Source organism: Pristis pectinata, chromosome 5 (assembly GCF_009764475.1).
Source record: "Pristis pectinata isolate sPriPec2 chromosome 5, sPriPec2.1.pri, whole genome shotgun sequence".
Classification (NCBI taxonomy): Eukaryota; Metazoa; Chordata; class Chondrichthyes; order Rhinopristiformes; family Pristidae; genus Pristis; species Pristis pectinata.
The window spans coordinates 87476140-87497015 of record NC_067409.1 but is presented as its reverse complement, the minus strand read 5'-3'; the positions used below and the strand labels follow the sequence as shown (position 1 = coordinate 87497015).

The 20876-nt window shown below is 41.5% G+C and overlaps 1 protein-coding gene across 4 annotated transcripts in view; it reads right to left on the bottom strand.

The window, feature by feature from the left end:
* Positions 1–20876, bottom strand: part of slc12a7b (solute carrier family 12 member 7b) — a 190476-nt gene that overhangs the window by 41381 nt on the left and 128219 nt on the right. For all 4 annotated transcript variants that reach the window (XM_052015428.1, XM_052015430.1, XM_052015429.1 and 1 more), the window contains exons 4-8: positions 17302–17448; positions 12344–12398; positions 8254–8384; positions 6611–6852; positions 5147–5358 (exon numbers count right to left, since the gene is read on the bottom strand). In XM_052015428.1, the coding sequence (XP_051871388.1) occupies positions 5147–5358; positions 6611–6852; positions 8254–8384; positions 12344–12398; positions 17302–17448 (787 nt within the window). The remainder of the gene's footprint in view (positions 1–5146; positions 5359–6610; positions 6853–8253; positions 8385–12343; positions 12399–17301; positions 17449–20876) is intronic.

Genomic DNA, 20876 nt, shown 5'->3' with positions numbered 1-20876 from the left:
GGCATGTGCTATCAGGAGAGGCTGGACAAGCTTGGGCTCTTTTCTCTGGAGTGGCGGAGGCTGAGGGATGATCTGTTGGAAGTGTATAAAATTATGAGGGGCATAGTAGATAGGATGGACAAGCAATATCTTTTTTGCCTGTTATTGAGCGATCCAATGCCAGAGGGCATGCAGTTAAGATGAGAGGGGGTAGGTTCAGAAGAGACATAAGGGGTAAGTTTTTTTTTACTTAGAGAGCGGTGGATGCCTGATAGGGTGGTGAAGGCAAATTCATTGGGGGCTTTTAAGGGGGCTTGGATGGGCACATGAATGAGAGGAAAATGGAGGGATATGGGTATTCTGTAGGTAGGAGGGATTAGCTATATCGGCACAACATTGCGGGCCGAAGGGCCTGTTCTGTGCCGTACTGTTCTATGTACCACTATTTTAACATCATACTTGGCAGTTATGCCAGAATTACAAGAGCATTTGACCTTCTATGTTTCTCCAGGGCTGGTGCTCATCTGCCAAGCCCAATCAAAGCTTGGCGGTAAACCACCCAGTACCATACAATTGATCCTTCAGCATCACAGAGGGTTTCAGATCTTTTCCTGCTTCCTTTGGAGAAGGGTGCATGAAGGGCATTACATTTTCATTGTTAAAAGCAGAGGGAGCATGTCATCTACTTGTCTCATTGCTAATGGAGTGAAGAACAGATCAAAAATCACTACTACTGATGTTCACAACTTTACCTACCGTCATCTAATTATAATTTCCATGATCTACCTCATCAACTCTTTCACTCAAACCCAAGAAAGCCTCAAACTGAAATATTATCAGTTGTCTCCCAAGAAATTTCAAAAACAATTTAGTCTTCTCACAATGCTAAATACAACACAGGGATGGGGTGTTATGTTGCAGTTGGGATATTGCAGTTGTACAAGATGTTGGTAAGGCCGCATTTGGAATATTGTGTTCAGTTTCGGTTACCCTGCTATAGGAAAGATGCCATTTAGCTAAAAAGAACGCAGAGGAGATTTACGAGGATGTTGCCAGGACTCGAGGGACTTATGGAGAGAGGTTGGCCAGGTTGGGACTTTTTTGTTGGAGCATAGGAGAATGAGGGGCATATATAGAGTGGGCGCACAGTCTTTTTCCCCAGGGTTGGGGAATCAAGAACTAGAGGGCATAAGTTTAAGGTGAGAGGGGAGAGATTTAATAGGAAACCTGAGGGGCAACTTTTCCACCCAGAGTGTGGTCAGCATATGGAATGAGCTGCCAGAAGAAGTGGTTGAGGTAAATATGTTAATAACATTTAGAAGGTACTTGGATAGGAAAGGTATGGAGGGATATGGGCCAAATGTGGGATTGGCATGGACCAGTTGGGCTGAAGGGCCTGTTTCCATGCTGTATGACTATGACTCCTTAACAGTGAGGTGAAATTGAAAGTAGCCTTAATCTACACTTTAGCAAAATTGTGCCCATTTCTGATTGCCTTAGTGTCAGGCAGAAAATTTAACCCCCAGCTTACTAGCAGGATTTAGTAGCACCAGAAATTGTTCTAGCATAAAACTCTCATAGAACATTACAGTACAGTACAGGTCCTTCGGCCCACAATGTTGTGCCGACATTTTATCCTGCTCTAAGATCTATCTAACCCTTCCTTCCCACATCGCCCTCTGTTTCTCTATCATTCATGTGTCTATCTAACAGTCTCTTAAATGTTCCTAATGCATCTGCCCCCACAACTTCTGCTGGCAGTGCGTTCCACAAACCCACTACTCTCTGTGTTAAAAAAAAACTTACCCTTACATCTTCTTCCAATCACCTTCAAATTATGCCCCCTCGTGTTTGCCACTTTCGCCCTGGGGATAAAGTCTCTGACTGTCCACTCGATCTACGCCTCTTATCATCCTGTACATCTCTACCAAGTCACCTCTCATCCTCCTTCTCTCCAAAGAGAAAAGCCCTAGCTCACTTAACCTATCCTGATAAGACATGCTCTCCAATCCAGACAACATCCTGGTAAATCTCCTCTGCACCCTCTCTAAAGCTTCCACATCCTTCCTATAATGAGGTGACCAGAAATGGACACAATATTCCAAGTGTGGTCTAACCAGAGTTCTATAGAGCTGCAACATCACCTTGTTGCTCTTGAGCTCAATACCCCGATTAATGAAGGCCAACACACCATACGCTTTCTCAACAAACCTATCGAACTGTGCAGCAACCCAAGATCCCTCTGTTCCTCCACACTGCTAAGTGTCCTGCCATTAACCTTGTATTCTGCCTTCAAATTCGACCTTCCAAAGTGCATCACTTCACACTTTTCTGGTTTAACTCCATCTGCCACTTCTCAGCCCAGTTCTGCATCCTATCAATGTCCTGTTGTAATCTACAGCAACCTTCTACACTATCCACACCACCACCAACCTTTGTATCATCAGCAAACTTACTAACCTACCCTTCCACATCCTCATCCAAGTCACTTATAAAAATCACATAGAGCATTGGTCCCAGAATAGATCCCTGCGGAACACCACTGGTCACCGACCTCCAGGCAGAATATTCCATCTACCACCACCCTCTGTCTTCTACGGGCTAGCCAATTCTGAATCCACACAGCTATGTTTTCCTAGGTCCCATGCCTCCTGACTTTCTGAATGAGCCTTCCATGAAGAACTTTATCAAATGCCTTACTAAAATCCATGTACACCACATCCACTGCTCTACCTTCATCAATGAAGTTTGTCACGTCCTCAAAGAATTCAATTAGGCTCGTGAGGCACGACCTGCCCCTCACAAAGCTTTGCTGATTGTCTCTAATCAGCCTATGCTTCTCCAAATGCCCATAAATCCTGTCTCTAAGAATCTTCTCCAGTAATTTGCCCACCACTGAAGAAACACTCACTGGTCTGTAATTCCCAGGGTTATCCCTACTCCCTTTCTTAAACAAAAGAACAACATTTGCCGCCCTCCAATCACCTGGCACTACTCCTCCGGCCAGTGAGGACACAAAGATCATCATCAAGGGTGCAGCAATCTCTTCCCTTGCTTCCTGTAAAAACCTTGGATATATCCCATCCAGCCCCAGTGACTTACTTATCCTAATGTTTTTCAAAAGTTCCAGCACATCCTCTTTCCTCAAGCCAACATGCCCTAGAATATCAGCCTATCGTACGCCATCCTCACAAATGTCAAGGTCTCTCTCACTGGTAAATACTGAAGCAAAGTATTCATTAAAGATCCCCCCTAACTCTTCTGACTCTAGGCACGTTTCCTCTTTTATCCCTGATTGGTCCTACCCTCACTCTTGTCATCCTCCTATTCTTCACATACGTGTAGAATGCCTTAGGGGTCTCCTTTATCCTATTCACCAAGGCCTTCTCATACCCACTTCTAGCTCTCCTAAGTCCATTCTTAAGCTCCCTCCTGGCTACCTTGTAACTCTCCAGAGTCCTGTCTGAGCCATGCTTTCTAAACCTCAGGTAAGCTTGCTTCTTCCTCTTGACAAGATATTCGAAGTGTTTTGTCAACCAAAGTTCTTTCACTCTGTCATCCTTATCCTGCCTCAATGGGACAAACCTATCCAGAACCCCATGCAAGTACTCCCTAAACAACCTCCAAATTTCCACTGTGCACTTCCCCAAGAACATCTGTTCCCAATTTACACTCCCAAGTTCCTGCCTAATAGCATCATAATTCTTCCTCCCCCAATTAAATACTTTCCCATATTGTCTGCTTCTATCCCTCTCCAAGGCTACGGTAAAGGTCAAGGAGTTATGTTCACTGTCTCCAAAATGCTCTCCCACCGAGAGATCTGAAACCTGATCAGGCTCATTGCCTAGTACCAGGTCCAATATGGCCTCTCCTCTAGTCAGCCTGTCCACATACTGTGTCAGGAATCCTTCCTGGACACACCTAACAAACTCTGTCCATCTATCCCCTTTACACTAAGGAGGTGCTATTCAATATTAGAGAAGTTGAAATCACCAATGATAACAATCCTGCAACCCTGTTATTTTTGCACCTTTCCAAAATCTGCCTCCCGATCTGCTCCTCAGTGTCTCTGCTGCTATTGGGGGGCGGGTCTGTAGGATACTCCCAATAGAGCGATCGCTCCCTTTCTGTTTCCAATTTCTACCCATGCTGACTCAGTAGATGATCCCTCCACAACGTTCTCCCTTTCTACAGCTGTGACACTGTCCCTGATCAGCAAAGCCATTCCCCCACCTCTTTTACCTCTGTCCCTGTCCCTTTTGAAACATCTAAAGCCCAGAATGTCTAGCAGCCATTCCTGCCCTTGTGACAGCCAAGTCTCTCTAATGGCCACCATGTCATAGTTCCACGTACTTACCCACGCTCTAAGTTCATCAGCCTTGTTCCTGATAGGTCTCACATTAAAGTAGACACACTTCAGCCCATCCAGCTGACTGCAATTTTGCCCTATCCTTCCTCACAGTCTTTCTATACTCTGCATCTACTTGTACACTAAATGCACAACCTCTGACCTATCACTCTGGTTCCCATCCCCCTGCCGAACTCGTTTAAACTCTCCCCAACAGTTCTAGCAAACCTGCCTGCAAGAATATTGGTCTCCCTCCAGTTCAGGTGTAACCTGTCCCTTTTGTACAGGCTGTACCTTCCCCAGTGGAGATCCCAATGATCAACAAATCAACAGGAAACCCTGCCCCCTGCACCAACTCCTCAGCCACCCATTTCATCTGCTAAATCAACCTATTCTTACCCTCAATGGCAAGTGGCACTGGCAGCAATCCAGAAATTACTACCCTTGAGGTCCTGCTTTTCAGCTTCCTACCAGTTCAGCTTCATTTCCCAGTTAGTCAATTATTTTATTCCCAAAATAAAGAGCTTTAATTAAAAGTTATTGCCCTGAAACATTAATTCTGGTTGTCTCTCCAAATATATTCTCCAATTAGTTGATGTTTTCCAACATTTTCATTTCCCATTTTCAGCATCCATTGCTTTGCTCTTATTTTGGCAAACTTGGTCTCATGGCAATGATTAAGTTTATTTTATAAGAGACACGTCGAAAACTTGTGTGCAGAGGGGAAGACTTGCTTTTTACAAAATGGAGCAGGAAGATTTTGACAAATGTTAACATCCATTAAAATTTCTTCCGCATGCATCATAGTCTAATACTCACCAAATATTACTTTGCTAGCAATCCCAGGTATCCCTTGAACCTTTGTGACATTGTTGAGTTTAAAGTATTCATTACAAGTTGCATTGAGAGAGGACCCGTCACAGAAGAACTGCCAGAGTTGAGACGTCACTGTCTGGTTACCTTCAGTTACAACCTTTGCACACTTGTCAAAGTCTTTCCAGGCTAATGTTCTGTTTCCAAGCAGGCAGAGGCTGTAGAGTACAAGATGAGAATGTATAATATTCTGCAGAACATTCTGCATTCTGTTACTATATTCTGCATTCTGTTACTGCTTTTCCCTTGTACTACCTCAAAGTACTTATGTTTTTGAATATGATCTGTGTGGATGGCTTGCAGAACTAAGTTTTTCCACTGTATCTCAGTACATGCGACAATAATAAACCAATACCAATATTGAATGTGAAAAACATAAGAAAATCAGTAACACAGGAGAACTGGTAGTCACCTGCTTAGAAGTTGAAGTATTCAGACTTTGGAAAAGCTTTTCTATTTCTGCAGTTGCAATGTGACAATCCTAATAAAAAGGTGAAAGGTTTAGGACTTGATTTCCTGGCTGTATTATTAAAATCCATGTGGGAGGAAACCAGCGCATTCAAAGGAAAAGATGGTCACAATGAGAATGTGCAAACTCCACACACATAGTCCCAAGGTCGGAATTGAACCTCTGTCTCTCGCACTATGAGGCAGCTACTCCATTAGCTGCACCACAGTGCCACCAGCTTTTGGTCTAAGGCCCTGTGGGTATTAAAAATAGGTAAAAGATAATTGAAGCCATGGGACTAAAGGATAAAAAGATTAACAATTTTTAACCCTGGATACAGTTCTAGGATTTTGTGCCTGAAGCATTCATTTCATTTGGATGATTTCACTAAAGTTCATATTTGGAAAAACAAATGTTTCTTTCAACCCTCATACTTGGCCTTATTGTATAAAGGATTTGAGTAAAATGAAAAATGGAAGACACAAAACAGTGGAAACTGATGCCAACATGGCTACCAGTACAAGGAAGGGAGAAAAGTGAAGGGGAATTAAACTATGAGGACAGTTTGCAGAGACTAATGGAGGTGCTTAAGATGATTAAAGGATTTGATTATGGTGAAAAGATTCCGAACAAGGGTATAATGCTTAAAGTTACAGCTACAACCATCAGGGTAACGTCACGATGCACAACTTCACAAGTAGACAGGAAAATGTGAAACTCCTGTCCCTGAAAAGCTGTCCAAGATCAAATGGAAATTTCAAAACCAAGACTGATGCATTTTCAGTGAGGGATGGGAAACACAGCAGATAGATGGAATGAAGGTTCCTGTGTAGGAGCAAGCACATATTTCCAAGCTGTATTATTTAAAAGAAAACTGCTATTTAGTTATCCCTCAAAAAAAAATGAAACTCGTGAAGAATCCTTGAAATTATCCCCTTTAAGTGACAGATGGATTTACTTACGGAAAGTCTGGTGGACTGAAGCCACTTTTGATGACCCCTGCATAGATAGAGAAGATGGAAAGGATGACGCAGGCCAGGAAAACAAGAGCCAGTTTGTTGACGTACTTGACTCCTACAAATACCACTGTGGCCATCAATGCGATTGTACACGTGCCATACACCCTCATGTTATTCAGCATGGCCTGGGTTTCTTGGTTGGGATCTTCTGCTTTGAATATAGCTGCACTTGGAACAATGTAGGTCTAGAAGGAAAGTTTGTGCATTTAGACCTAGAAAACCTAACGAATTACTATTCAAAAATGTACAAGAAATTTGGCAACATCCAGAGGATTTCAGGTTTTAATTTACAACTTTTACATTTCTATCTGCACTAATCTATTCCTTGTGAACACAAACTCACGCCGAGTACAGTTCCACATGCACTAAATATATTTTTCTTTAAATGTTGGCACATAAATCAGGAGTCATCAGATTATTCAGACATTCTGATGTTCACGCTATTCCAGCAGGACAATAGTAGGGAACTGGATAAAACAGCTGGAAGTATCCAAAAGCACATGTGGATAGCACAGCCTCAGTGATGAAACAAATGGACAGCCATTTCCTCTACTCCACGGCACCTACACCTCCTTTCAAACAATTATGAAGGGAGATTAACGATCATGGAAATTCCCCTTTGCTTCAACTGACTAAGGTGAAGCAGAGGCTTCCAGCAACAGCAGTATTTTGTTTTTATTTAAGAGAGGCATTGCCAGTGTGGTGTAGATAGCATAGAACTGTTCAGTGAATGGGAATTGATGAGACATAGGTTATGGAAAGCAAAGTTTTGGATGTGTTGAAATTAAAAGAGAGTGCAAAATTAAACTAAGATGCTGACTAGGAGATTTTTAGCATATAATGAAACAAATGAGATGAACAATGGAAGAATTTTGCTGTTTCTTGATAAAGAACAGCCTCCTAATGAACCAATGACAATGAAATATGTAATTACCGAGAAAGCAATTTCATTAGACTATTAGTTACAAAGGAGTGCATCTTTCATTAAAATGGCAATTTCATGCTTCTATGTCAATTGGGACAGAATATAGAAATATTTGGAAGACTAGGCTCAGAAATATTTAAGGTATTAAATGTGAAAACAAAGAAAAACTTTATTTTAAACAAACATTAGGCACTGGAGGCTTCAGTAAGCTAACAGCCTTTAGAAGGGAAGTTAACAGCCTTGAAAGGGGGAAAAAATGGTACAGTTCCTGTTCCTCATTCCTATCTAGGGATTCTGTACAGGTCACTTAGAACACCTTGCAGGTCAGCTACATGGACAGACAGCACTTGTTAGATTGTAACCCAATGTGATTCCATGCCTTCAGGATCTGGACGAATGGAATGTACCCCCATGTCAGCAGTAGCATACTAACCCAGGAGTTGACACTTGCCCAGGAGTTAAGATACCAATTGACCATGGTATAATCAAATAGTGGATCTAGCAGGAGGAACTAAATAGTCTATTCCTCCTCCTCTTGCATAATGGCTGTGCAATACACACACACAAACACAGTGTTCACAAAGTATGCTTTGAAAGAATTAGGATTTCAACAAAGTGTTTTGAACTCAACTCTGTTCTGGTTGGAAGTTCAGCAACTCACCAGCAGAATCTCAATTGTTCCCAGGATGTACATGGCCCCAGCAAATGTTGTTCCCAGATAAAAGCACAGACCCACAGCCCCTCCAAACTCTGGACCCAGGGACCTTGAAATCATGTAGTAGGATCCTCCAGCTATGAACAAAGGAAGACAAGTAAGAGGACTGGTGATGAGTAAAAGGAGAATAGGTTTGACCAGAGATAAAATGGTTCACAGTAAACAAAACACTTCAGCAGGAGCAAAAATCAAAATATACTGTCATAAGCTAAAATTTACCGCTGATAATTACTAATGGTTTTGGACAAGCATTTCTTTCTAACTGATTCTATTTTATTGCTATGGTTTTAGTCAAAGAATCATACAGCACAGAAACAGGCACTTTAGCTAAGACAGCAAAGATGATCAAATACCCTACACTAATCACATTTTATTATCCCACATCCCCTCAATCCACACCCAACCTTGACTCTATCATTCATCTACACCTATGTGAATGATAGAGTCAAGGTTGTAAGGTAATTTACAATGGCCAATTAACCTACCAAACTGGAACTATCCTACTGAAACAAACCCAACCGGTTCCCCTCCACCATAACTCTCACCTGTCTGGCAGAACTTGTTCTTATCCTCAACAACTTCTCTTTCTTTTCCTCCCACTTTTTGCAAATCAAAAGTATAGCCATGGGCACTCACATGGGCCCCAGCCACACTTGTCTTTTTGTTAGCTACACGGAACAGTCCTTGTCCCAAACCTACTCTGGCACCCTTCCCCAACTCTTTCTCCACCACATCGATCATTGAATTGGCGCCGCTTCCTGCACTTGTGCAGAAATAGTCAATTTTATCACCTTAGCTCCCAAGTACCACTCTGTACTCAAATTCATCCCCCTTCTCCCCTCTCCAGACAGAAAAGAGATTAAGCAGTCTGCTGGAGGAACTCAGCTGGTCCAGCAGCATCTGTGGGGGGTGAGGAACTGTTCAGGTCAAAACCATGTATCAGGTGAGAACAGAGATAGAGTTCCCCTGGTCCTCACCTTTCACCCCACTTGCCTCTGTATCCAGCAAATCATCTTTCACCACTTCCACCAGCTCCAACAGGATCCCATCACCTGCTACATCTTTCCCTCTCTTTCCCTTTCCGCAGGGACCACTCTCCCTGCAAATCCCTGGTCTGCTCATCCCTCCCCACGTACGCCTCACCGTCCGCTGGCACTTCCTCTGGAACTGTAGGAGGTGCAACTCTTGTTCCTACAGTTCTTCCCTCACCACCATCCAGAGACCTAAATAGCCCTTCCAGGTGATGCAGAGATTCATGTGCAGCTCCCTCAACTTGGTCTACTGCACGTGATGCTTGCGATATGGCCTCCTCTACGTTGGTGAGAACAAGAATTATAGACAAGATGACCATTTTGCAGAACACCTATGCTCTGTCTGCAATGACCATCTTGAGCTTCCAGTTAAATATCATTTCAACTCACTTTTCATTCCCACACTGACCTGTCCTCTGCTTTCTTCACTGCCATTATAAGGCCAAATGCAAACTAGAAGAGCAACACCTCATAGCCTGCAGCCCAATGGTATGAACACTGAATTCTGCAATTTCACTTGACCCACTCTGTGTTTGTTTCCCTCTCCCATCAGTCCACCCAAGATCTCTCTCTCTTTATTCATCTTTTCCATCCCCCTGCCACCCTCCCGCACCCCCCACCCCTTCCGTTACCTAGGCTCATCACCCTTCCTCATGGTTCTCTCTGTCCATCACCAATCTACTTACCTGGGTTTCTTCTCCTTGATCCACTTTTTCTAATCCCTCCCCCACCTGGTTCCATCTGCCATAATCTCTCTCTTATCTGGTTCCACCTATCTACCAGCCTCTCTGCCTCTACCCTTCCCCTCTCCTCGCCCACCTGGCTCCATCTGCCTAATTATTTTTCTTCACTTTTCTTATATTTCCGCTGATCACCTACCATCCTTGGTATTGCCCCTCATCTCACTTCCATATCCTGGCTATCTTCCCTCCTGGCTCTCAGAACCGAAACATCGACTATCCCTTTGCCTTCACAGATGCTGCTTGACTTGCTGAATTCTTCCAGCAGTTTATTTTGTGTTCCAGATTTCAGCATCTGCAGTCTCGTGATGCTAGCCTATCAAACTGGATGTCTTGGGAGTGGAGCAAACTGGTGCACCTGGAGGAGACCCACAAGTTGCAGGGAGGATATGCAAAGTCCACACCTACATCACCAAAGGTCAGGACTGAACCCGGGATCACTAAAGCTGTGAGGTAGCATCTCTACTAGCTGTCCGCTGTGCCTCGCCTTTTACTGTAAGCGTGAAAGATACTATCCAATTACTCTAGTAGTCAGAGGTTCTTCCACATACAAAGTTATGATGAGCGTAAAAATCTAGCTGATCCTGTGAAGTACTGAGGATTGCTGCTCTGTTGGTGATGGCACTCTTTCAGGCAAGATTTTAAGCAGACAGGACCTCAGTTTTTAGAAGTGACCAAACTGAAAATCCTACAACATTATGTGAGGAGAAAAAAAATGCTGGGATGTTTTCCTCTGTGTCCTGGTCAATATTTAACACTCAGCCAACAGTATTAAACCAATCATCTACTCCTCATCACACAGCTCTGGTTTGATACTTGACTGCTGCATTTTCTAACTTACAACACTGGAATTAGAGTTGATACGGCATAAGAGGAAATTATTTGATCAATCAAGTCCACGTAATGCAACAGCAGCACAGTCAGTCCTGGTACCAAACTTTACCCCAGAGCCCTGCAATATTTTTTCCCTTTTTAAGTATCCATCCAATTACTTTCAGAAAGTGACAACAGAACCATTTCCACCACTCTTTCAGGCAGTTTGTTCTGGGTCAAGGCCAATTGCTGCTTGCAAGTGTTTATTCTTAAACCACTCGTGGTTCTTTTGCGAAACACTTTAAATCTGTGTTGTCTGGTTCTTGATCCCGTCGTCAGTTCAAAAGCTCTTTGTGATTTCTTCAAATGGTTAAAATTATTGTAAATAATGCGGGTGTTTTCTTATTAAAACAGCAGTGGGATGTATTGCTTGATCATTTCCTGATACGATCAAACTAACAATCCAATTCTGATTTTAAATTCGAATTAAAATTCTGCATTAAGAATTAGCTTCTTGATAGCTAATTTGTGGTTACTCCTAGGTTCCCAACCATGCTGGTAATTGATTACAGTTAATGGTAATAATGAAAGCACCCAAGAATAAACCAACAAAATGCCATACATGGTGCTTTATAGTCAATTAATTACTAATTGCTACATGGTTGTATTGTGGAAATCTGGCATCTAAGTTGCAATGTTATAGTGAGATAATTTACTCTAGCAGTGTTCTTTGAGGGATAAATATTCCTTTATGGGGAGCTCTGCAACTCCTCTTCAAAATATCACCACTGGAGCTTTTAGGTTCACAATTTGCTTTCTTCTGATAACTTCAGATTTGATTCATCTCCCCCTGTTCAGACCTTGCACAGACATTCCTTTTGTAAAATGCTATCTGACTTGCAGACTGATAAATTTTGATCACCAGGTAATCTACATTTTAACAATATTATTTAAGGGACAAATATTGGCCAGGAACTGGAAAGAATGTCCCTTCACGGTGCAACAATGCAGTGTTTTCTACACAGAAGATCAGGGTTTATAAAAATACAGGCAGCAGCCTCCTTCTCCTGTACCCCAGAACATTAGTGCACCAATGTTCCTCTTTGGAAAAATATTCCTGTGCAAGTTTAAATATCTTCACTTGTGCTTTTTATAACAGTCTAAAATGAAAGTTTGAATAAATTAAAAGGACCTGTAAATTTAGAAAATCCAATTGTTACTGTGATTTTAACCAAGTTGAAGGGACTTGGTCTGACTATTGAAGTGCCTGAACAATGCTAGTGGCACTTATACACAGGCTCAAAAGCCGATATCATTTGAGACACATTTCCAAAATCAACACACAAAAAAAATCACTTAGCCAACAGGTGATACCACAGGACATGCAAGGTATTTACGTTGTGTAAAAATCCTTCCCTGGGAGATGTCACTTTATAAATAGGGTTTATTTACCTGGCACCACACCATTTGTTGCTATGGCACTCATCGATATTGCGGTTAGCAAGGTCTGTGGAGAAAAAATCAGGTGAAAATTAACTTGGCAGTAAGGAAAGATGTACAGCAATCCTCAAGATTACCAGTCATGCTTTGTTAATGCTACCTCTAATGCTTTGTTCTCTCTTTTTATAAAAATATTGACTCTCAGGATGCAAAGATGACCAATGAGGCCAACTTTAATGAGTTTTAACAGTTATTTCTGAGATTTTTTTTGTCTGTTAACCAATCCTCAATCTATGCCAATATATTAGATCCAACACTGTTTATTAGCCTCTTGCATGGCACCTAAACGAAAGTTTTCTGCAAGTCCAAATACACCACATTCCCCTCACTAATTCTTCTATTGACAACCTCAAAAAACTACTTGTCAAACAATTTCCCTTTCATAAATCCATATTTAATCTGCCTGTCCTTTTCTTATTTTTTTTTAAAAAGTGCTCTGTTATCAATTTGTTGATAGTATATTTCAACATTTTCCCTACTGATGTCAGTGTAACTCGCCTGTAGTTCCCTATTTTATCTCCCTCCATTCTTAAATATTAGGGTTCTATCTGCAATCTACCAAATTATAGGAAACATTCTTGAAGCTGTCGAATTTTGTAAGATGATAACTGGTGCATTCTCCATCTCCACTTTCTTTTAAATCCTAGGAAGCAAGCGATTCATTGAGTTTCAGCCTTATTAATTACTTGTATACTTTTTTGTTATTAATGTTAATTTCTTTCAGCTCTTCACTCTACAGCTGTTGTTCTCATTATGTCCAGGTTTTCTGTTGTTCACAAGTTACTTGTTTAATTTCTGTTCCCCAATACAAATTTTAACTGTCTCAGTCTGTAAGGGATCCACATTAAATTCTGTTAACATTTTCTTTTATAACCATCTATACAAAGTCTTTTAATCTGTTTTATCTTGCTTGCTAGTTTACTCTCATATTCTACTTTCCCTTTCCTTATCAATTTCTTGGTTCTCCTTTGCTAAGTTCTGAACATTTCCCAATCCTCAGGAATAACCCTCTTTTTGGAAACATTATAGGTTTTTATTGATCTAACCCTATCTTTAAATTCTCATTAGCCACAGCAGAACCACTTTTCGTATTAGATGTTTGTGACTTACAGATACAAGTTGTAAACTATGTGTTAAAACTATGTATTAATTTGTCATATGCTAGCTATTGCTTGTTTGTTGTCATGCCATTTGGTGTGGTTTCTCCATCCACCATAGCCAATTTATGCCTCAGTTTCATAGTTTGTTTCGTTACTTATAGGACTGTGGTTTTGGATTGAAGTAAATCACTTGCAGTCTTCATGTAAAATTCAACCATATTGTGATCACTCTTTCCTAGAGGCCCCTTAATTACCAGTATTCATTAACCTTTCTCATTCTGTAATATTTAATCTAAAATAGTCCACACTCTAACGACTTACATTACAACCCTCAGGAATTTATACAGAGTCCAACTATTTCAGGTAAACCCCTTTCTCCCGATTTCCAGCATCTGCTTTTCCTTATTGAGCAAAGTGTGTCAACTAGACAACAGTACAGGCCCTTCGGCCCACAATGTTGTGCTGACCAATATAAACCTACTCCACGATCAATCTAACCCTTCCCTCCTACATGGCCCACAATCCTCCATTTCTCTTACATTCATGTGCCTATTGTATCAGCCTCTACCACCAGTCCCATCAGTGCATTCCAGACATCTATCACTCTGTATAAAAAAACCTACCTCTGATATCTCCCTTAAACTTTCCTCCACTCACCTTAAACAGATGTCCTCTGGTTTTGGCCATTGCTGCCCTGAGAAAAAGGTGCTGCTTCTCCACCCTATCTATGCCTCTCATAATCATATACACCTCCATCAAGTCACCTCTCCTCCTCTGTCACTCCAAAGTGAAAATCCCTAGCTCACTCAACCTTTCTTCATAAGAAATATTCTCTAATCCAGGCAGCATCCTGGTAAATCTCCTCTGCACCCTCTCTAAAGCTTCCACATCCTTCCTATAATGAGGTGATCAGAACTGAACACAATACTCCAATTGTGGTCTAAACGGAGTTTTATGGAGCTGCAACATTACCTCGTGGCTCTTGAACTCAATCCCCCGACTAATGAAGGCCAGCACACCATACGCCTTCTTAACCACCCTATCAACCTGCGTGGCAACTTGTCATTTGCAAACTTACTAACCCACCCCTCCACTTCCTTATCCAAGTCATTTATATATATAAAAAATCACAAAGAGCAGGGGTCCCAGAACAGATCCCTGCGGAATACCACTAGTCACCGACCTCCAGGCAGAATACTCTCCATCAACTACCGCCCTCTGCCTTCTGTGGGCAAACCAATTCCGAATCCACACAGCCAAGTGTCCATGCCTCATGACTATTTGGATGGGGAACCTGGTCAAATGTCTTACTAAAATCCATATACACCACATCTATAGCTCTACCTTCATCAATTTGTTTTATCACCTCCTCGAAAAAAATCAATTAGGCTCATGAGGCACAACCAGCCCCTCACAAAGCCACGTTAACTATCCCTAATAAAATGATGCTTTTCCAAATGCTCATAAATCCTGTCCCTAAGAATCTAATCCAATAGTTTGCCCACCACTGACGCAAGACTCACTGGTCTATAATTCCCAGGATTGTTCCTATTCCCTTTCTCGAACAAAGGAACAATATTTGCCATCCTCCAATCCTTTGGTATCACTCCTGTGGCCAGGGAAGATGCAAAGATCATCGTCAATGCCCCAGCAATCTCTACCCTCGCTTCCTGTAGTAACCTGGGGTACATCTCATCCAGCCCTGGGGACTCATCTATTCTAATGTTTTTTTTATTTAAGAAGCTCCAACGCTACTTCTTTAACCGCAACATGCTCCAGCACATTAGCCTGTTCTATGCTGGCCACACATTCATCAAAATCCCTCTCCTTGGTGAACATTGAAGCAGAGTACTCATTAAGGGCCTCCTCCACCTCCAGGCACGTTTCCTCCTTTATCCCTGAGCGGTCCTACCCATACTCTAGTCATTCTCCTGTTCTTCACATACGTGTAGAATGCCTTGGGGTTTTCCTTAATCCTACTCATCAAGGCCTTCTCATGTCCCCTTCTAGCTTTCCTAAGCCCCTTCCTGGCTCCATTATAACTTAAGCCCTGTCTGATTTTTGCTTCCTAAATGTTAAGTATGCTTCCTTCTTCCTCTTGACTAAATGTTCCACCTCTCTTGTCAACCAGGGTTCCTTCACCCTACCATCCTTTCCCTGTCTCAGCAGAACAAACCCATCCAAAACCCCATGCAAGTGGTCCCTAAACAACCTCCACATTTCTACTGTGCATTTCCCTGACAACATCTGCTCCCAATTTACGCTCCCAAGTTCCTCCCTAATAGCATCATAATTCCCCTCCCCCAATTAAAAACTTCCCATATCATCTGCTCCTATCCTCATCCATGGCTTGGCTAAAGGTCAGTGAATTGTGATCATTATCTCCGAAATGCTCGCCCACTGAGAGGTCTGTCACCTGACCAGGTTTATTGCCTAGTACTAGATCCAGTATGGCCTTTCCTCTAATTGGCCTGTCCACATACTGTGTCAGGAATCCCTCATGGACACACCTAACAAATGCTGCCCCATGTTAACCTTTTGCACTAAGGCAGTGCCAATCAATATTAGGGAAGTTGAAGTCACCCACAGCAAGAATCCTGTTATTATTGCACCTTTCCAAAAATCTGCCTTCTTATCGGCTCCTCAGTGTCCTGGTGGCTATTGGGGGGGGCCTATAGAATACTCCCAATAGAGTGATTGCTCCCTTCTTGTTTCCGACTTCCACCCACCCTGATTCAGTATACGATCCCTCCACGATGTCCTCCCTTTCTGCAGCTGTGACACTTTTCCTGATTAGCAATGCCACTCCCCCCACTTTTTACCTCCCTCCCTATCCCTTTTGAAACATCTAAACCCCGGAATATCAAGCAGCCAATCCTGCCCTTGCGACAGCCAAGTCTCTGTAAAGGCCACAATGTCATAATTCCATCTACTGATTCGTACTTTAAGTTCATCACCCTTATTGTTAATACTTCTTGCATTAAACACACATTTTAACCCATCTAATTGACTGCATTCATGCCCTATCCACTGCCTATCCTTCCTCAGTCTCTCTGCACATTGTATCTACCTTTACCCCAACTGCTCCATCATCTGACCTAACATTCTGGTTCCCATCCCCCTGCCAACCTATTTTAAACCCTCCCCAATAGCTCCAGCAAACTTGCTCGCGAAAACATTGGTCCCTCTCAAGTTCAGGTGCAACCTGTCCCTTTTGTACAGGTCATACCTTCCCCAGAAGAGATCTCAATGATCCACAAATCTGAAACCCCCTGCACAAACTCTTCAGCCACACATTTGCCTGCCATATCTTTGTATTCTTACCCTGCAGGACAGTACGGGGACAAAGTAGCCCCCAGTCCCAAATCACACCACATTAACACCATACCTTTATGGTTGATACTATAACAATATTAAACCACTTAAAATTCACATTATAGTTACGATATCCTTATGGTTCATTCCAAGCCCTGATCAATAGGCCTCTAGTTTGATCACCAGGATCAGATTGAGTATGAACAAATATTAAAACCCTTGTTGGTTTTACTACATAAAAGACAGTTGGTTCCCAGCATATTCACTGGAATTTTTTCTTTATACAAGAACAGCTTGTACTCAGAGGTATTCAGCCAGAAAAATCTACTAGTCACAGATACTCTCCTTTGTATTTTTTGTGCTTACTCAGTAGAGAACTTCATATTCATAATTCAGGAGTGCTCTTCTGTTTAGTAGAGTAACTATTCCGTTTAATACTAATTAACTAAAGTGTGAGATATTTTAGAAGCTGAATTTCAGCAGCTATTGACTTACACAAGCACAACACATGAAGACAATCCAGAAAGATCCAAAGATTCCTGCTGTACCCACAATCCACGTCAAGCGCAGGAACAAGATAACTCCCAGAATGTTCTGTAGACATGGCAGATAGACACCTATAAAAGTACCCATTCGAGGAGCCTGCAAGAGAGTTTTAATTGAATTAGGTGTTCTCTAGAAAGAAAAATAAAAAGCAACAAACAGCATTAACACCATAGCAGTTTCCGAGAAGAGGCAGGGCTCAATTACCCAGGCTGAACAAAGCCATGGCTGTCACTAAATAGCATGACTGTTAAATAAAAATTCCTGTACTGAAGCAGCAGAATTTATTGTACAGGCAATTGAGGGTCATTTGTGAATTTTACTTGCTTTATATAAATGCTCACAGTATTGTTGAGATTACTGAAAGGAACACAAGAAACATACATTTACTATATATTGCATCTTTCAGGTCAGCAGGAGATCCCAAAGCCTTTACAGTAATAAAGGACATTTGAAATGCAATCACAGGTCATGTTAGAAACACAAAAGCCAATGAGCATACAGCAAAAATCACACCAACATCACTGAATTGAATGACTAGATCATCCAAGTTAAGTGTTTGGGTAGGTTTAAACATTGGTCCAGCTATTTGGAAAATTCCCCTTTTCTTCTTTACATGGTGCACTGGGAACCCTTACATTGACCAACAGGATAGATGAAGCTTTGGTTCAATGCCACATCCAAAAGACAGCAGCCCCAACAATGGAGCACATCCCCTGTACTGGACTGGTAGAGCCAGCCCTTGCTGTAGCTCAGCTCCTGCCACTCACCATGGAATCAGAAATTTGATATTTCAAGTCACAGTCAAGACCCTTGAACAGTAAAAGATAGGCCGGCACTGACTGATTACTGAAGTGTCAGGGGAATTAGCTTTTTGGATGAGACAGTAAAAGCCAACTTTCTTTCACACCCCAACTCTTCTCCCACCCTCACACCATTTCTTGACTTAAGTTAATTGAATTAAAATCCGATGGGATGTACAATGGATATACAATAAGGAAGTCCACAATCCCACCACAGACACTTGCTTAAAGTCCAAAGTTGTTATTCCTCTGGTTTGCTCTTCTGCACCCTCTTCCCTCTGCCTTTGGTAATGCAACATCCTTAGCCTCTGCATTTTCCCCCAAACCTCACCATTTCTTTCTGCAGTTTAAAAAAAAATTCTCTAAACATCACATGAAACAAGTGCCAGACACTACAATTTAAACCTCTCCCTCCATGTCTCAGCATGCACTTCCTTGAGTTCATGTGAAACACCAGAGGACATTTTAAGTTAAAAACTGCTCTGTGCATGCAAATTATTGCACTATGAAGATGGGACAAACCCCAAATCTTACTTTAAACAGGATGGTAGAAGAAATAACAAGTGTAACTTGTGAAAAATACAAATCTAGATGAAAACTTCTTCCAAATGGTCATCAAACATTCTGCTCAGGCTACTAAATTGCAAGTTCTACAGATGTTCAAAACCAGAAAGTGACCAACTCTGATTGTGTAAATAACCCTTCCCTTCTATAATATCAATTTATGTTGTAACAGATAAAAACTTGGCATAACATTTTCCAAAATCTTCCTAAAAGTACATTCAGATTCAGGGAGCTTGGCACACTATTCTGTGAAGTTGTGTAATGAATTGCAGGTCAAGCTCACAGCTTACTATAGCAAAGAATGTGACCCTTTTATTTGGTATTTGCATCAGGCTCCAGAATGCTATACATGAGCTGCATGCTATTGGACTTCAACATAACTATATTCTCAGATATATCAAACTGTCAGCCAGCTCTTACCATGGAGACATTTTATTGTGTTAAGTGGCCCAATGTACGAACTAGATAACAGTAAACCACTCTGAAACCTCTTGGCTTTCATCCATGTCCTTTGGCAAGTATTTTTGCTTTGGACTCCTAACATTCTGTAGATAGTAGGGATCATCCAAACAGCTGTGCCAAGTACTGTAGGTGATTCCAATACAAATAACTCCCATCTCCAGCCCTCAACTTTGGGTCAAGATGGAGGCAGAGGCGTTCTGCACAAATATTCTTCACCATAATCCAGTTCACAAATGGTGCCACTTTTAGTTCCACAATACTATTTAAATGAGATGATTCATATGATATTCACAGTGGTAGCAGTTGACATTTCCCACTGTTGTTACTGTGGTAGGACACACATCTCAGAGTCAGACGCCCAAGGGTTCAATTCACTGACACTCCAATGCAGTAGAGTGTCTTTCAGATGAGATGTTATAATAGAGGATAATCCATCCTTTCAGGAGGATGTAAAACAAAAACCTGCACTATTGGAAGAACAGGGAAGATCGTTGCTGGGTCCAGACCAATATTTATTCCATAGCCAAACATCCAAGAGGTATCTGGCCATTTCCCTCATTCCTGTTTGTGGGACCTGGTTGTGTAAATTCTGGCTGCCAATTTTCCTACATTATTAAGACCGAACTTAAAAGGTTTCCATCAACAGAAAAACATATTAGGAATTCCTGAGTTGGTGAACGAAGCTATATTAATACAGTACTTTCCTTCAGCACAGTAGTGGTAATAGTTAGTATAGAGGGAAAATAAATGATAAAATAGAGTCCACCGTATATTTAGAACAAACTCTATTTGATAGCTTTTTATCACTGCATAGCTTGGTTTATTTATGGCTCTGAACAAATTTCTTGGTAGCAGTGAAACTGAAGTGTTTTTCTTATGGAGAAGTTAAACACAGATAATCTTTTCCCATTGAGTCAAGACTGTACGTCATATCCACTGCAATGTTGGTACAGAACAAGATACCAGAGGTGAAGACATAATTGTTATTGCACTTGTGCAATTCATCAGGCTGTTCAGAAACCAAAGGAAGTACATCCGACAGGCCAACAATGGCCACTCTGAGGGGAAAATAAACAGCAGAATGGTCAATTTATTCTTTTATTTTACAAAGACAATTCTATATTTGCATGTTAGCAAGTGATCTTTGAAAGAGGAATGCTGTGCCTACTCTGCTCACTTGCACCTCTGCAGACAATGTGCATTCATCTGGAATATTACCATAGGAATCAGCAGCTCTGGTTTGTTCTGAACACAGATTTTAAATTTGAATTTAAATCTGGCTCAGAGCCAGGTAAAAAAAATGGTCTATGAAACTCTAAAAATGCTGGAAGTATTCAGCAAATTGGGCAGCATCTGCGGAGAGGGAGAAACAAATTTAACATTTCAGGTTGATGATCTGATACTGAACAGAAATGCTAACGGTTTCTCTCTCCACTGATGCTGCCAAACCTGCTGAGTATTTCCAGTATTTTCTGTTTTTACTTCAGATTTCCAGTATCTTTTTTTTTGCTTTTTGAATATCCCAATTAAGTTCAGTGTCAACCTCTTTCCATCAGATTTGACTGCTTCAGTAGACAACAGGTTTGATATTAAGGATCAAGGGCTATAATTTTGAATGTGGTTGAACTGGATGCTATCACCGTTTCACTAATAAATCAGATTCTACCCTACCTCAACTCTGCTGAAACCATTAAACAC